The 14961-nt window shown below is 56.9% G+C and overlaps 1 protein-coding gene across 1 annotated transcript; it reads right to left on the minus strand.

Annotated features, from left to right (window-relative positions):
* Positions 1-1343: 1343 nt before the first annotated feature.
* Positions 1344-13222, minus strand: LOC148595576 (adenylate cyclase type 10-like). The gene is made up of 23 exons (XM_088520401.1): positions 13147-13222; positions 12508-12560; positions 12173-12323; positions 11585-11717; positions 11157-11216; positions 10500-10583; positions 9819-10099; positions 9502-9638; positions 8824-8949; positions 8316-8570; positions 7540-7878; positions 6969-7020; positions 6381-6597; positions 5921-6028; positions 5482-5660; positions 4876-5032; positions 4216-4420; positions 4042-4138; positions 3734-3849; positions 2965-3082; positions 2515-2710; positions 1996-2184; positions 1344-1493 (listed from the first exon to the last, which is right to left on the minus strand). The coding sequence occupies exons 1-23, from the start codon at positions 13203-13205 to the stop codon at positions 1344-1346; spliced, it is 3462 nt and encodes a 1153-aa protein (XP_088376527.1). The 5' UTR covers positions 13206-13222.
* Positions 13223-14961: the final 1739 nt, after the last annotated feature.

Consider the following 14961-nt stretch of genomic DNA (forward strand, 5'->3'; position numbering starts at 1 on the left):
AGCCCTGATGTAAAACTGGTCTCCTTCTCTTCAGCTGCCGGGCACCTTGCAGGCACCGTGGCCTGTGGCTGAGCCCAGCCTTGGTCTGGTCCTGCCCTCCTGCCCATGGCCTGGCTTGGTGGGGCTGCAGAGGGGAGGGCAGGCACATACATGCCCCAAGCAGCAGGGCCCTGCAGCTGCTGCAGCTCTGCTGAGCACTGTGCTGAAAGGTTGGCTTCCAAGGGAGCGCAATTCCCAGCCTTGAGGTAACGATGCGAAAGCCGAGGGCAGATGGGGAAGGAGATCTCCCCGGGGCCAGAGATCTCCCCATGTGTGGAGGCCCACCTCAAGAACAGCAGTACAGGATGCCTTGTTAGCAGATAACCAACCTCAAGGGTGGCAGTCCAGGTGTCTTGTTAATTCACCTCAGGGACGACAGTACAGAACATCTTATCAACGGATAAGGAACAAAGCAAAAAAAAGAGGAAAACTGCAACCGCACACATGGCATGTGATTAAGAAGCTTATTAGATAATTTTGATGGATTCTTTATACTATTGGCTTATTTAGTAACTGCACTTCGCATGCTTTTTGCAAATAAGGAATTATATTTGGTTTAGTATGGTATATAAGTTGTATCTGATGCTTGATAAAACATCTTTGGTTCATTATACTGGAGTCCATGCACATCATACGCTGCAGGACTGTGCCCTTTTTCCTGCTTCTTGGCCATCCTTCTTTAGCATCCTTCTTTAGCATAGAAGGCTAGCAGCTTTTCCACTTCACAGCTAGCTTACATAGAGTACAACACATAGGATTGCGCCCACACTTGGAAGGCTTCCCTGTTTCTTCTTGGAGCAGCCTTCCTCTACCTGGGAGCAGTTTATTACAGATTTCTTGCCCAAAAGAAAGTCTGAAAAAGCCAGCTCTCCAGGGTGCCACCTTGAAGTCAACTGTCCCAGACAGTAGCCTCGCGCTTAGAGTACAAAACCGCACGGCTGCAGGCTATTTGGAGCCTTCCATGGGGGCCTTCCGTGCAATGATGTATGGATGTCTTTGATGTGTGAGCATCCACACCACACAGACAGGCAGCCCTCAGAGCCCACCTGCTTTGTGGTGCCTTTTTCCCAATGCTCATTTGGACAGAGGCAGTGACGGGGGGGACAATACTTTGAACTGCTTTACAGCCGTTCTTGGATCTCTTAAAGACTCCAAGATTCAGTGACAGCTTCCCCACAGTCTAGCTTTCTCCATAAACCACCCAGGCCCCAGACACTCCTTGCACGCCTTCAGCGTCCTCTTTCAGTGTTCTGCCTGGATCCACAGACCACAGAGAGAACGGCATGGTTTAATTATTTAATTCCTCAGAACGCATCCTCACGCTGCAGTGTGGGCAGCTTCAGCAGGTACCTGCAGCTGCACTCTTCTGGCTCTGCTTCAAACAGATGTGGAAAATGGGGTGCTGTCTTCAGCCACAGATCTTCCACAGGGCCCCGTTCACTGAACCACAACTCCTAAGGAAAAATAAAAAAAAAAGTGATAGCTGAGAAGAACAGGAGAGCCCCGGAGCTGTAACTGCTGTCTGGAAAAGGAAGCACAGCCTCTCGTGGGAGCTTGTTCCTTCCCCCAACCCTCTTGCCATACTGCAAAAGCCCATGAGGGAGGGCAAGGAGAGGGAAAGCAAGTGACGACTGCTAGGCTCCCACAGCTGCCTTAAGGGAGAGGCAAAGATTCAGCTTCACCTCTCCTCAGCACAGCAGAGATGCCGCAGAGGAGCAGCTGCAGTGCCTGCTGCTTCCTCAGGTGCCCTTCCAGCCCTGCCTGCGTGAGACACAGCGCAGCTGCCACTGCCCTCCTGCTGAGGGGCTCCCCAAGGGCTGTCAGAGCCTGCTCTTGAGGCTCTCTTGGGTGCTGGCCCTACATCCACCTGCTGCAGTGCTCTTGGTGCCACCTTCTCCTAGGGCATGCTGCTCCTCTGCCCAGGAAGCAACTCAGAGACAAGGAACATCAACTTACGGTGCTCATCTCCAGCCATGTCTTCTCCAGAAGGTTGCCATGCACCTTAGAGGCTTGGAGGGCCTGGTTGAGGCATGCAAGGCTCTCTGCTTTGTTCCCCAGCACATGGAAAAGGTAGGCTCTCAGGTGTTGGACTCTGGGGTAGAAGACGGGGCATGCAAAGCAGCGACAGAGAACCTCTTCTGCAAGCTACCGAGAGAACAAGGGAGAGGAACGTCAGGATAAGGCATGGAGCTCCACTGCAGCACCTGTTCCCCAAGGAGAAAAGCAGCCACAAAGCAACCAGGAGTGCACAGCTGGCAAGGCAGGCAAAGTGCACAAAGCTCTGCGGAGCCACAAGCCCTCCTTTAGAGCAGGCATTACAGCAGGAGGCTTTTGCCATGGTCTTCTCTTAAGCCACTCTGCTCTGCCTGTGCCCTGGCTCCATCCCATCACAGCTGCTTCCACCCGGCCTTGTTAGGCCACGGCAGCTTTCCCTGCACCCCCTCACAGCACATGCCCTTCCTCCTTGTCCCTCACCCTTAGAGCCCCTCGGCTTCTCTCATGGGCCCTCGACAAGCTGTGCTCCAGATCATTCTTCAGCACCAGGGTGTAGCACTCCAGCATCCGCGTGCGGGCTTGGGTAGCCAAAAAGGAGCTATCGGCTCTCTTCAGCAGCCACTTGGCCTTTTCAAAGGGCTGCTGGAAGCTGTCCCACTGCCCAAGCCTCGCAAACCTACAGAGAAACAGGCACACATTGTGCATTGTGTAGAGACGAGCAGGAATTGGGCTCTCTTCTGGGCTCTCTCCCGGCCATCTTGCTCCCAGTGCAAAGCCTCTCCCCACTAGTCCTTTTCATCCCCAGGGACAGCCGCCTTGTTGGACACAGGACGAGTGACATGAAAAACCCACAGCTCCCACCTCCCCCATGAGAATCACTCACTGCTGGGGGCCTCTTGCCACTCCACTCAGAGCAAGTGTGTAACGTACCAAAGAGCCAGGGACGAATACAGCCGCAGCAGGATGCTATTCTGAGACTTGAGGGTGCAGTTGTCTTTATTCTTCTCTATGAATCTCCAGCACTCCTCAAATGACTTGTACTCCCAGCCTGTGTAATACAAACATATCTCAGAGAAGCAGCACTGCCCTCCGCTGCCTTGCTTTTCCTCAGGCCCTCATAGTAGGAGAAAGCTCAAGCACAGCTGGCCCATTTTAGGATTGGGAAGCACTCAGAGGGCAAGCAAAAACTAAGAGGAGCAATGCAAGGCCTGGAGCTCTCCCCCAGCTCCTCAGGGCTATTCAATCTTCACATCAGTGTCCTTTTAAGGAGCAGCTTGCTAGCACCAACCGAGAGCTGTTGCCATTGATCAGCAAATGAGAGTGACTGCAGTGCATGGGCTCCAAGGGACCTCCTGGTCAGGCACACACGAGCACAACTGTGCCCGCTTCCCCAGGAGCCAGAGCAGAGGGAGCCTGAGAAGAATTTTCAGAAGGGAGAACCTCCCGAAACACACCAAGCAAAGATGGGAATTGCAAGCATTTTGACCTTTACTCTGGGATCATCTGTATACAATGCAGAAAAAGAGAGAGGAAGCGGGAGAGGGAAGGAAAGAGAGACACCCACAGAGCCAAATGGGCAAGCACACTGCTGAAGGAGCCAAAGGATTGCTTGGAGCCTCTGGGCTCAGTGTTGTATCAGGAGAAAAGCCATTTCTGCAAGCCTCCTGCCTCTCTGCAGACCTCCTCACTGAGCACTTACCAGCATAAAGCAGGAGGTCGAGGCAGCAGGAGAAGAAGCAGGCCTGCCCAGAGATCCTGTGCTCTCCAGCCACCTGCTTCTCTAGCCTGGAGAGCACTTCTGCACACTCTGGGTACCTGCGTAGGAACACAACGAGACTCCATGGAGCACCTCCTTGGTGTGGCATCCAAGCCAGCACCTCCAAATGCTTCCCATTCCCCTCCCATCTTCCCGCCCTTTCCCTCCTTTGCTCTTTCTGCCAACTCCATTGGCCTTTGCAGTGACCCCCTGACACCGCGCAAGGGCAGGGTGTGCAGCAGCAGGATTACCTCATCTGCAGAAAGAGCGCGGTGAAGAGCGGGTTGAGGACCTTGGAGTCCAGGTCGGGCTTCTCCAGCTCCATGCTCAGGCTCATGGCGCGATAGCCTGGCGAGACAGAAGCAGACTCGCACAGGCTCTCTCTGCAGAGAGCTCTTCTCACAGGGAGTGCGGGCACTACCTACCGACGGTGACAGAGAGGGGCAGATTTCCCAGGCTGAGGTTCAGATGGGACAGGGCCTGGGCCCTTTCCGCAGCACTGAGCACCCCTCCTTCAAAAGGCTCCACGTCAGCGCTGAGCCGCACGGCCGCCCACCCATACTGCAGCCACTCATCCAGGCTGCCCAGCTCCTGGCAGTGCTGCGCGTGCTCCATGTAGGACCGCAGGATCTGAAATGGTCCAAAGAGGTGAGTGTGCAAAACACTAAATCTCCCCAAGGGGATTCTCTGGCCTAGGGGACACAGGCCATGAATCCAATGGGCGCTTTCTCTCTTCTCTTTTACTCACAAGCCTCTCACCCAAGAGTTGGTCTCAGATGACCAACTCTTCTTATGCTCTTCTGATTATGGCCATGTCACGACAAGGGCCACAGAGTGCTTCTAAACACTAGGTTTATATAAATGGTCACAAGGAAATCCCACAGTACAGAAACTGGTTACAATCAGGAAACCAGTCCCATGGGAGGAGCAACCCAAACCAACAACACCCATGCCTCCTAGAGGCTTGCAAAAAAAAAACCTCAACCATGTGGCCATCCCCGTGGCATTTGGCCTCTTCTTGCCAGCAGGGCAAAGGAGCTCTGTCAGAAACACGTCTGCTATTGCTGCAGAGAGACAGCACTCACGTGACTCGCGTGCGCAGACTCCACGTCCGCGCGGAGCTTCATGCGCGCTGCCAGGCGCGAGAGCCTCTGCCCGCTGGACGTGTTCCGCTGGCTGAAGAGCTGCCGCAGGAGGGCAAGGCAGCGGCTCTGCCGGAACAGCCAGGGGAGCCTCTCCCTCCTGCCGCACAAGAGAAGCTGCTGGGCCCAGCTACGAGCTACAGGGGGCTGAGTGAAGGGGCCAGGGGCAGCCGGGGAGCACAGGAGGCTGCTCAGGCAGGCAGGGCTTGTGGGAGGGGGGCAATAAGCAGCACCGGGGAAAGATGACTGCTCACAAGGACGTGCTGGCACCACGGTGCAGGGAGCAAAAGGGCTGCTGCATGGCAGCCTGGTCACTGGCTACTGCCTTTGCAGCCTCTACCCCGGCTAACAGCTCCCTGCTCTCACCCACACCATCCCGAACACCCAGCACAGGCCACCCCACCATCCATCAGCCTCCAGGGCCTTCTGCACCTTTCCCCATGCTAAGAGCTACGCTCTGCAGTGAAGCTGAGGCAGGTGTGGGCCAAGGGCCTCAGGCCAGCACGGAAATGGCTCGTTCTTGCCTTCCCTTTCCCGTCAGGGTCTTACCCTGCTTCTTGAGGGGTGGAGGAGTCTCTGCTCTTCCTATAAGAGCCATGGGGTGACTTCTCCAGCAGAGACTTGAAGAAGACACCCGCCGAGGTGACTGGGAATTTCCTCTTCAGCAGGCTCAGTGCCTTTCTGATGGTCTTCTCTGCCAAGTCCATGCACCCCATATTGTAGCAGACCTGCATGGGAGAAGGGCTGTAAGGACAGTCCCAAGGGGCTCCCACTGAGGACACACCAACTTTCAAGGCTGTGGCTGATTCAGGGCCAAGGGCCTTGACTGCCTTTGGCTGGAGGGCGAAGGGCTCACAGAAGACACTGTGCAGAGCAGCCGCCCGTGCCTCCAAATGCCAGGAATGTCCCCACAACCGCCCCAGGGCCCCCAGGAGGCTGTGCAAGTCCTCCCGCCAGCAGAGCCCTCAGGTCCTCTCTGTCACTTTACCTCCCCTTTCAGGCTGAGGAAGGCGGCTTCTTCAAAGCTGGCCAGCCCCTTGCCTTCCTTACTCAAGGAGCTCCTCAGGGCCTCGGCTTTCTTCAGGCTGGTGAAGGCCTTTGGACAATCACACGGAGAGCAGGTGAGCGTCGGTGCGGATCCTGCATGAAGCCCCACCACTGCCACCTGCTTGCCTCCCGCATCTCTCTGAGGACGGGTCACCTCTGCCCCAGCAATGCCCACCCTCACACACAGCACAGCACTCCTTGCAGGTGCACCTCGTGCCAAGGTCGTGCTCCTCTTGCCACAGGAGAGGCAAGCAGGAGGAAGAGCCTGGGTCTGAGCACAGTCATTCATGCCCAGGTGCCACAGAGGCCTGTCCTTTCTCAAGGGGGAAATGGGCTTGCCCAGGGCAAGGCAACTGGGAGGACTCCATGTGCAGGGGGCTCTGGCAAGCAGGCCGGCTCACCAGGTAGTTGTTGGAGACGTGCAAGTAGGCAGCAGCACTCTCCAGCAGGTAATAAATTGCCCTGGCATCATTGCCCATTTCCAGGTGGTGGTGAGCCAAGGGCACGAGCACCAAGTCCACAGTGGCCTTGCATTCACAGGAGCAGGTGGCACTGGGCATCTCTTTGGTCTTGTTGGGCACCGTCGGCTCTGTCCTGGCCATAAACTGTTCTGTGGTTCTGTTTGGAGACAAGATCACAGAGAAAGAGGAGACACGCTAGCATCACCTGCCCTGCTCTGCCTGCCTCGAGGAAGAGCACGTCCTAGCGCACCTGACACTCGCATTCTAGCACTGCAATGCCCAGCTTGCAGCAGGGCTCTCTTACAGCCAGAAAACCCTAGGATGCCAGGGCTGCTGCACCACAATGGGACGGTCCTCACTGTGATCCCCCCGGCTTCCTCAAGCCATCACATCCCAGCTCCCACCCAGCAGGCTGGCCCTTTCCTCGGCTGGGGTCACAGCCAGTAGGCAAAGCTGGGAACTCCAATGCCCCGCTGGAGACCCTGAGGCCACTGACTTCCACTAATAATCAAATGCTGCTCTCCTCACCGTAAGGTCTCATCCCAGAAGCTCATTTTATTCTGCTGGGATCCTGCAGGATCTGCAAACAAAGCGTGAGTTAAATATTCCCTCAGTTCTCAAGGGGCACAAGTTGCATCTTGCATAATCTGTCAGCAAGAAAGGAGAGCCACGGCATGGACGGCACCTCCTTTCCTGGCCACTTTTCCCCAAGATCTCCCTTCTCTGCAGGTGTGTTATGTTTTGGGCAAGGGTAGCGCACCCATCAGGAAATGCACCTTGACCTGCTGGGCTGCGGGGTGCACCCCAAGGCTCTTGTCACTGCCGGGAGAGGGGCTGCTCTCTGGTGATTCGAGGGAAAGGCAGGAAGGTGCCCAAGGGGACAGATGCTCTCTGCTCTGTGCACAGCATGCCTTGAGCTGTGCAGCTGTGCTCAGGGGAGGACTCAGCTAGTCTTGGGAAAGCATGTGCACGGCACTGAAAGCACCCCTGTGTTTCGGGGAACTGCTTCTGCAGACACGGCTGGAGACAGAGGAGCACCCCCAGGAACAGTGCAAGCACCGTGGGAAGGCCCAGGCTGCAGAGCACGCAGGCAGCATACCCGTAGTGGCAAGGAGCTCATCCCCCACGGTCTCCACGTTTGTCCAGCTGGCAGGACAGCCTTTGCCAGCATCGTTGTCCCAGCTCTCTCCCTCCTGGGTGCTGCTGACGGCCAAGTGGTGGAAGGCCACAAAGTCCCCTCCGCCGCAGCACTGGCACTTGTGCGCCTGCTCCTCCAGGAAGGCTGCGCACTTGCGGTGCATGGCCGCCCTCTGCGCCTTGGGCCACAGCTCGTAGGCGGCCTCCCGCAGCAGCGGCGCGCGGAAGGCCAGGACGTCAGCCTGCAGCTCCTCGCTCTGCTGCTCCTCTGAAAGGCAACGGGGTGCTGCAACAGCCAGAGCTGGGGCCACGGCTCAGGGCCGTCACAGCCAGCGCATGAAGGACGGGGAGCCCTCGGCGGGGATCCTTGGCAGGAAAGCAGCGCTCCTGCACTCAGTGCCCCGCCGCACTTGAGCAAAAGGGTCCCCTTGCCTCGCTGAGACTAGCATGGCCCATGCAACAGGCTGCTGCTCTGCTCTGCGTCCCAACAGACAGCAGTCAGCTGCACTGCAACCATCAGCACAAGGAAGCCTCAGACAGCTCCTGCTTTGCAATCTCTGAAGAGCAGTCCCTCCCTGCTATGCTCCCCATCCCAACCCAACCCCAACAGTGAGGCTGCCCTGGCCATTACACACGGCCAGAGGGGCAGTGCGCCGTGCCCTGCGGAGCCCCAGCAGGAGCAGTGCCAGGAGCAGCAGAAGCCCATGGTGCTCCTGGGCTCCTCTTATCACCACTTACCTTTCTGTTCCTCCTGAGTTGTGGCAGACCACTTGAGGGAAACACTGCTGTCTTCTGCCACCGTTTTGGAATTCTGCCACCTCAAGATGTTGCTTTTCACCAACATGGTCAGGATCTGATTCATCTTGGCCCTGGTCCACTTGGGAAGGATGTGGAACAGCAGCTCCGTGGTGAACATCGGCCCAATGATGGCTGCACACTTCAGAACCATCCGTTCTGAGAAATTCATGCTGTCCAGCTCAGTCAGCGCAATCCCTGACAAAAACAGGACAGGCATCTGTCTCCTGCCCTCTCCCAAGGCTGAGCCCAGCGAGGCTGCATTCTCTTCAATGCAGGAAGCACTGGCATTTAGCCTTGCTTCCTTGGGACCAAACCCATTGGTCAAGGGCAATGCAAGGCACACATCTTGAACACGGCGCAGCTCCCCTGCAATCACACGGAGCAGGGACCGGGGAAAGGAGAAACCCCCGAGCGAATGCTGCAGGTACAGCAGGGCTCAGCCCCTCACCTTTCAGGGTGGGTGGAAGCACGGTGTGCTGCAGGTTCACATCAGCTTTGATGGTGCACACCCTGCAGTCCTGGCGCATGCTGGACCTTCTGGATGGGCCGACACGAGGAGCCTCCATCACAGAAGCTGAGCGGAGCAAGAGAGCAGGATAAAGCGGTTATCACGAGGGAGACCCTTCGTCCCGCAGCTTGAGCTTGTGAGGATTACGGATCTTCCCTCCCTCCATCCTCCTCTCTTTCGCATTCACCCCCAGCAGGGCTTAGAGCAGCCGAGGCCTGGCAGCAGCAGGATGAATCCTGCCATGTTTGGCTGCAGGGCTGCAGACAAGGGAAACTGCAGCCACGGGACTCGCAGCACTGCTCCAGGTATGAACCACCTCAGCTCATGCTCGTTCCTGACCACAGCAGGGCTTAGCTTAGTGCCAGGGAGCACCTCTTCTCGCCATTTGACATTTTCTGCCACATTGGCATTGCTGTTGACCCTCGCAAAGCCACCCCAGTCCCCAGCATGTGCTTGGCCTATTGCAGCAGCAAGGCACACAGGAACCCACACCTGATGGAGACCAGGCTCTGGACTCCTGCCCCATCTGGCCGTGCCAAACTCACAGGGGAACACGACAAGAAGGGGCAGTGGAAGATGGACCACACCAACTAGGCAGTCAGACACAAAGGTGCTTACTGAAGAGGGTCTCCCACTTGGCCTCCGTTCCATCATCCTTCCGTAGGGGACGGAGCAAGAGCATGTTGTGCTCGTGGAGGTAGCGCAGCAGTTCCTCACAGTAGTAGGGCATCCCACTGCTTCTCTGCATCAGGAACCTGGAAAGGAGCAGATGCAGCTGGGAGTGACACAGGCAAAGGAAGGCAGGACCCTCCTCAGAGCAGCCTCTTCACCAGCTGTGACTCCCCCTGTCTTTGGCACGTGAGCTGTCCTGAAGACACAGCGCTTGCTGAAAGCCACAGAAAAAACAGAGCTCAGCGGCCCTGCCTGCCACTTACGTCTCTAGGTCATGGGGCACACTGACCACTCCGAGGTACTGGCAGGCTTTCTGCACGACTGCTGCAGGGTTCAGCTCCTCCAGATGAATACAGGTTGTTTGCTGCAACTTCATGATGTCTGCTGCAGCTTTGCAGAGCCTCTGTCCTCTGCAGGGATCAGGAGCAAAGCCCATGACCATAAAACTTGGGACGTCTCTGAGCACGTGTGACATAACAGCCCAGGAGGAAGAGTCGATGTGGTGCGCGTTGTCAACGAGAAAGAGGATGTTGTCTTCAAAAGTCTGAAACAAACAGGTTATTCAAGCTGGATTCTGAGCAATTCTCATGCATCTTCACTGGGAGGGACTTTGGCCAGCCCCTCTCCAGACAGAGAACGCTCTGCAGCCTCTTTCCTCTCCCTAGCTACTTAGCGGTTCAGTATCTCCCCAACTCTTTCTTTCTCTGAGACTTGAAGGTCTCTCGGACAAGGGGGTGCAGAAAGACTCCATTCCTCCTCCTGACTACGAGTCCTCTGTCTTGACAGGAGGAAAGTTACCCGGGGGTTGGCACGGGACGTTTAGCCTCTGATGGGCAATGACTCCAGTACATCATCCTCCTGCCACCTCCCAGCACTCTGCTGCAGAACCCTCAACCTGTTGGCTTGCTTTCCTTCTCTGGTCCGTGAGGGAGAGAATTGCTCACCTTCTGCAGCACTTTCTTAAAAGCCAGCTCCTCTTCTACTGCCCTTTGAGCGCCGCTCATCTGTGAAACCTCTGAGACGGGGAACTGGCCAAAAAGCACAGGCACAGAGAAACAGCCTTTCAGGGCATTTCAGCAAGACAACCCAGCACGCAAGCCCAACCGAACAAAACGGTGCTGCCCTCAGCCTCTTAGCTCTCCTCCACACAATGGGGAGGAGACAGTGTGGACGCCAGCTTGAGCCTAGAGAAGAGCTCCTGCTGAGGCTCTCTGGCAGAGGGCTTCTAGCCAGTGTGTTGGAAGTGAGGGAGGAAGGCAGAGGGTGGCAAGAGGAGAAGAGCTTGTTTCCTCACAGTGGGTATTCTGGGATGGGGTAGAGCGCTCAGGCAGTGGCGAGCTCAGCAGTAGCTCATAAGCCCCATCTCAGAGCCGCCTCTCTGCAATGGCCTTTCCAGGCCGCTGAACTGCCAGCAGCAGCCTGGCACTTGAACTCACTCCAAACAGGGAGCTGCACGCTGGGACTACACCAGCTGTGTGCTATCCCCCGGCTCTTCCACCAGAAGCTAAGGCCACTGCCTAGGAGAGCAGCCAAATTACCAATGCCGTGGGACGTCTCACAAGCAGACCTTGGCCCTGGCCAGAAAGGGCTCTCGCTCTCACCTTCACCAGGAAAGGGGCATTGAGGAGGCAGTAGCTGCTCTCTTCCAGGACTCCTTTGAGCTTCTCCTGAAGGAGATCGACCCGGATTACAAGATAGAGACTCAGTGTGAGTTTTCCATCTTGCTCCGTTTATTAACCCAGGTATGTGAACATTTATACCCTACAGGTATCCAGGGGCTTTCCCAAGCTCACAGGATTGGCTGTTGGCTGTTGCTTAGCAGATTGCTAAACTGCATTTGCATGGCCCAATCACAAGCCTCCTTCCTTAACCGGTACGGGCAAGTTTCAGCAAGTTGCTTGCTTAGAAACAGCAGCTTCCTTATTTCACCTTGGTCAAGCACAGATCATTGCCACCCCCCTGTACATTACTTGACAAGGCACGGGTTGTGTATCCCAAGATGTCCCTGATCAGCCAGCCACTCTTCCACATTCTCCTGCAGTACGAGTTGCCTGGCGCTGCAGGATTTGCAGGCCTGCAGACCCATTGCCATGGCCAGCATCACTCGTACGACGGAGTAGTCCTGCTTCAGGCTGAGCTCCGTCAGCTCCACAGCCACTACCCTGCTGCGCAAAAGCAAAAGGCACCGAGATTCAGACAGGCCCCCAAGAGTCCCAGACCTCTAAAGCAACACTCTTAGGGAGAGGCACAATGTGGGGCTGAGAACAAGGGCACTCTGGACATACAGCCCCAGGCCAGCCCCTCAGTGCTTGCAGCATTTGTCAGGCAGGCCACTTGGGCTTCTTCCCTTCAATCTGCAGCTGCAGGAAATGCCATGGGCTCAGGCTCTACTTCGCTTTGTGCCTGGCCCAAAGCTCAACAGCAGGGGCTGCAGAAGGCCTCAAGACCTAGGAGGGGAGCACGCGGCTGCTCTGCTCCCAGGCGCACGGAGACGTTGCCTTATGAGGGCTGCTAGAGCCCAAGGGCCAGGCACACTGGCAGGGGACCTTGAGGATCCTGTGAGTATCAGTAGGAAGGCAGGGGAGGCAATGCACCCACACTGCTCAACTGCACTCACCTGTGCCCAGCAGCCCGACTTAAATTGGCAAGCTCAGCGAGTAAATGGCTCTTTCCAGAGCCTTTCATGCCCTCAAGTGCCAGGATGCAGCTTTCCTTCCTAGCCACGTAGCCTTGCACATAGCTTCGAAAGAGGGCAATCTCCTCCCGGCCTGCAAAGGCAAGCAAGAGAGCAGGCAGTTGCAGCAAGCTCAAAAGCAAAGAACCGTTGGCACCCTTCCCTCTTGCCACCATGGCACATGCCCTCCCTCCCTGCCTCCCCATTTCCTCTGTGGGACTAGCTGGTCTCAAGGGCAGGAGATGGGCGTTCAGGAGACCAAGGTGTTCTCTACCTACCGAGCAAGGGGGAATTCTTGGGCCTCTCCTTTTTGAGCTCCATGCCAAACATGCTAGCAGGAGAAAGAGAAAAAATAAAGTCAATTGAGTAGGCAGAAGCTGGAGGGTGTAGTGTCACGCATGGAGCTGTGGGTGTGCCCTTGGGTGCCCACTCTTCTTTGCAGTGGCCTCGTGTGCTGCCCACACTCCAGCAGTTGTTCCTGCCAACTGCTTCCCTGGACTTTGCTCACAAGGAGCAACTTGGAGAAGCAGGGCCTTACAGCAGATGCTGCAAAGGTGAAGACGAACAAGAGAAAAAAACTATCTGTTCAAGCCAGGATAACATTCAAATGCAGCAAGCACAACAGGCGGAAAGCACCTGCTACCTGGAGAGGGGCTGCAAGGCCCTGTGTGCCTACAGACACCCACCAGCCTTCTCCATCCCTACGGCATCACTCCTAGTCTCCTAAGAGCAGGAGACCCATGGGTAGGCAGGCCAAAAGCAGAGCCTTGTCCTGGCTTTCTATGTTCTCAACCCCAGGGACGGAGGCCCAGGCAGGGCCCAGCTTGCTCTCTTTCTGCACAGCTGCTCTGTGCTGACCAAGAGTTGACCCATGACTCCACGTGCCCCCAAGCAGCCTGCTCAACAAGGACACTCACAGCTCCTCCGAGATGCCCAGATATTGATGGATGGGGCCAGGATCAACAACGCCCTTCATCTTCACCTCGGGCAGCTCCTTGAAGCAGCTATGGGGCAGCTGAGAGGCAGCGTAGGTCGCTGTGTCGCATGACACTACCCCAGGATAGCACTCCATCAGCCGGGCTGCCAAGTTCACCTTCTGGCCGATGACTGCCACAGAGAGAGAGCGCACATCGACATGCTTAGGAGCCCAACCCACTGCAGCCTCCAGGGCCAACGGCTGCCTGGCCTGCAGCACAGGCAAGCCCCCGACCCCTGGGAGCGCAGCGCAAAGGGCAGCAAGGCCCCATTCCCCCCACCACAGTGCCCCCGCTCTGCTCTGCCATCCCCGCTAGACCACAGGCCTGGCCCTAGGCCCGGCCCAGCAGACACGGGCCACGGGCTGCTCCCTGCCGCTCCGCCGCTTCCTTTGGCGCGCGGCTCTGCCTGCACAGAGCCCCCAGGCGCGCGCTCCTCGGGTGACCCAGTCCTACCTGTGTACTCGTGCCTCACGCGGTGGCCGACGACTCCACAGAACACCGTCCCGGTCGTGACCCCAACGGACACCGCCCTGGCACACACAGAGAGGGACAGGGATTCAGCAGGGTCCGGGCACAGCCCTGCCTGCCCACCTCCCTTCACGCCTGCCCACCTCCCTTCACGCCTGCCCACTCACTCGATCTTCGTGAACCTCGAGACGCACGCCTTGGAGATTCGGAGAGCACTTTCCAAGGCGTGGATGCTCTTGCTGGGCACCTTGTCTCCAGGGAGTCCAAACACACACAGCAGCGTGCAGCCCTGCCAAGGATGGAGGCAGCGCACCTTGAGACAAGGGCGACAGCAATCAGCTCTTTCCAAGTGATTCCAGGCTCCGTGGAGCCCAGTGGAGCTTCAGAGCAGCCTCAAGCAAAAGCCTGCTGATCCCAGCACCAAGGCAGAGCTGCTTTGCTTTTGCCCACTGCTCAAGAGGCAGAGCCACTTCCCTTTGCTTCGCTGCCCACACTTTTGTGGGGTGCACAGCTCCCCCACACTCACTTTGTCAAACAGGCAGATTTTGTTGATCTCGCCCTTGTAAGGACAGATGATATCCGATATAATGACGCTGCTGTCCTGGATCCCCTTGCACATGTGCTCTAAGCTGACGTCCCTTGCAAAGTGCAGCTTGACAAAGAGGCAGCTGATCGGACGCAGCTCAGATAAGCAGTCCAGCGTCTGTCCGTCATTGATGTGGAGGACAAGAGCAGGAGAGTTTCAGCAGCCGCCTCTGCCTGAGGCCCCGCTGCCTGCAGCAGTGACCAGGGCAGAGCGCACGGCTGGGCAGGAGCAGGTGCTGTCAGAGCAAGGAATAAATCCTCCCCTCTGGGCAAAGCCAGCATCAGCACAAGCAACACAATCCTGCAATGAATCACTAAGCAGAGAAATGACTGCCAGGAACACACCACCTTGCTACAGGTATGGACACAACAGGCCACCCTCAGTGATGCTCTTAGGAATCCAGGGGAAGCTCCTTCTTAGCCCACAGGCATGTCCAGAGCCGTAGCACTGGAAAACGCAGAGGGAAATCCACCTCCCACCACCCACCTCTCTCTGCAGGAGCACCGGGCGGGCAGGCTCCTGGCATGGGCCACTCAGTGCCCAATAGCCCCAGGCTCTCTCTAAGCCAGCCTTTTCTTTGCCTGCTTTCTCGAGAACTCCCTCTGTGCAGTGCACAAGCCCTCCTCCCCTCCCAAAATGCATCTCCCAGCAGCTCAGGCTTACCTTCCGCACAACAGTTGCTGGGATGTACTTGTGCAGCT

Source organism: Tinamus guttatus, unplaced genomic scaffold (genome assembly GCF_059628265.1).
Source record: "Tinamus guttatus ecotype Peru unplaced genomic scaffold, ASM5962826v1 Tinamus_guttatus_pri_ptg000087l, whole genome shotgun sequence".
Lineage (NCBI taxonomy): Eukaryota > Metazoa > Chordata > Aves > Tinamiformes > Tinamidae > Tinamus > Tinamus guttatus.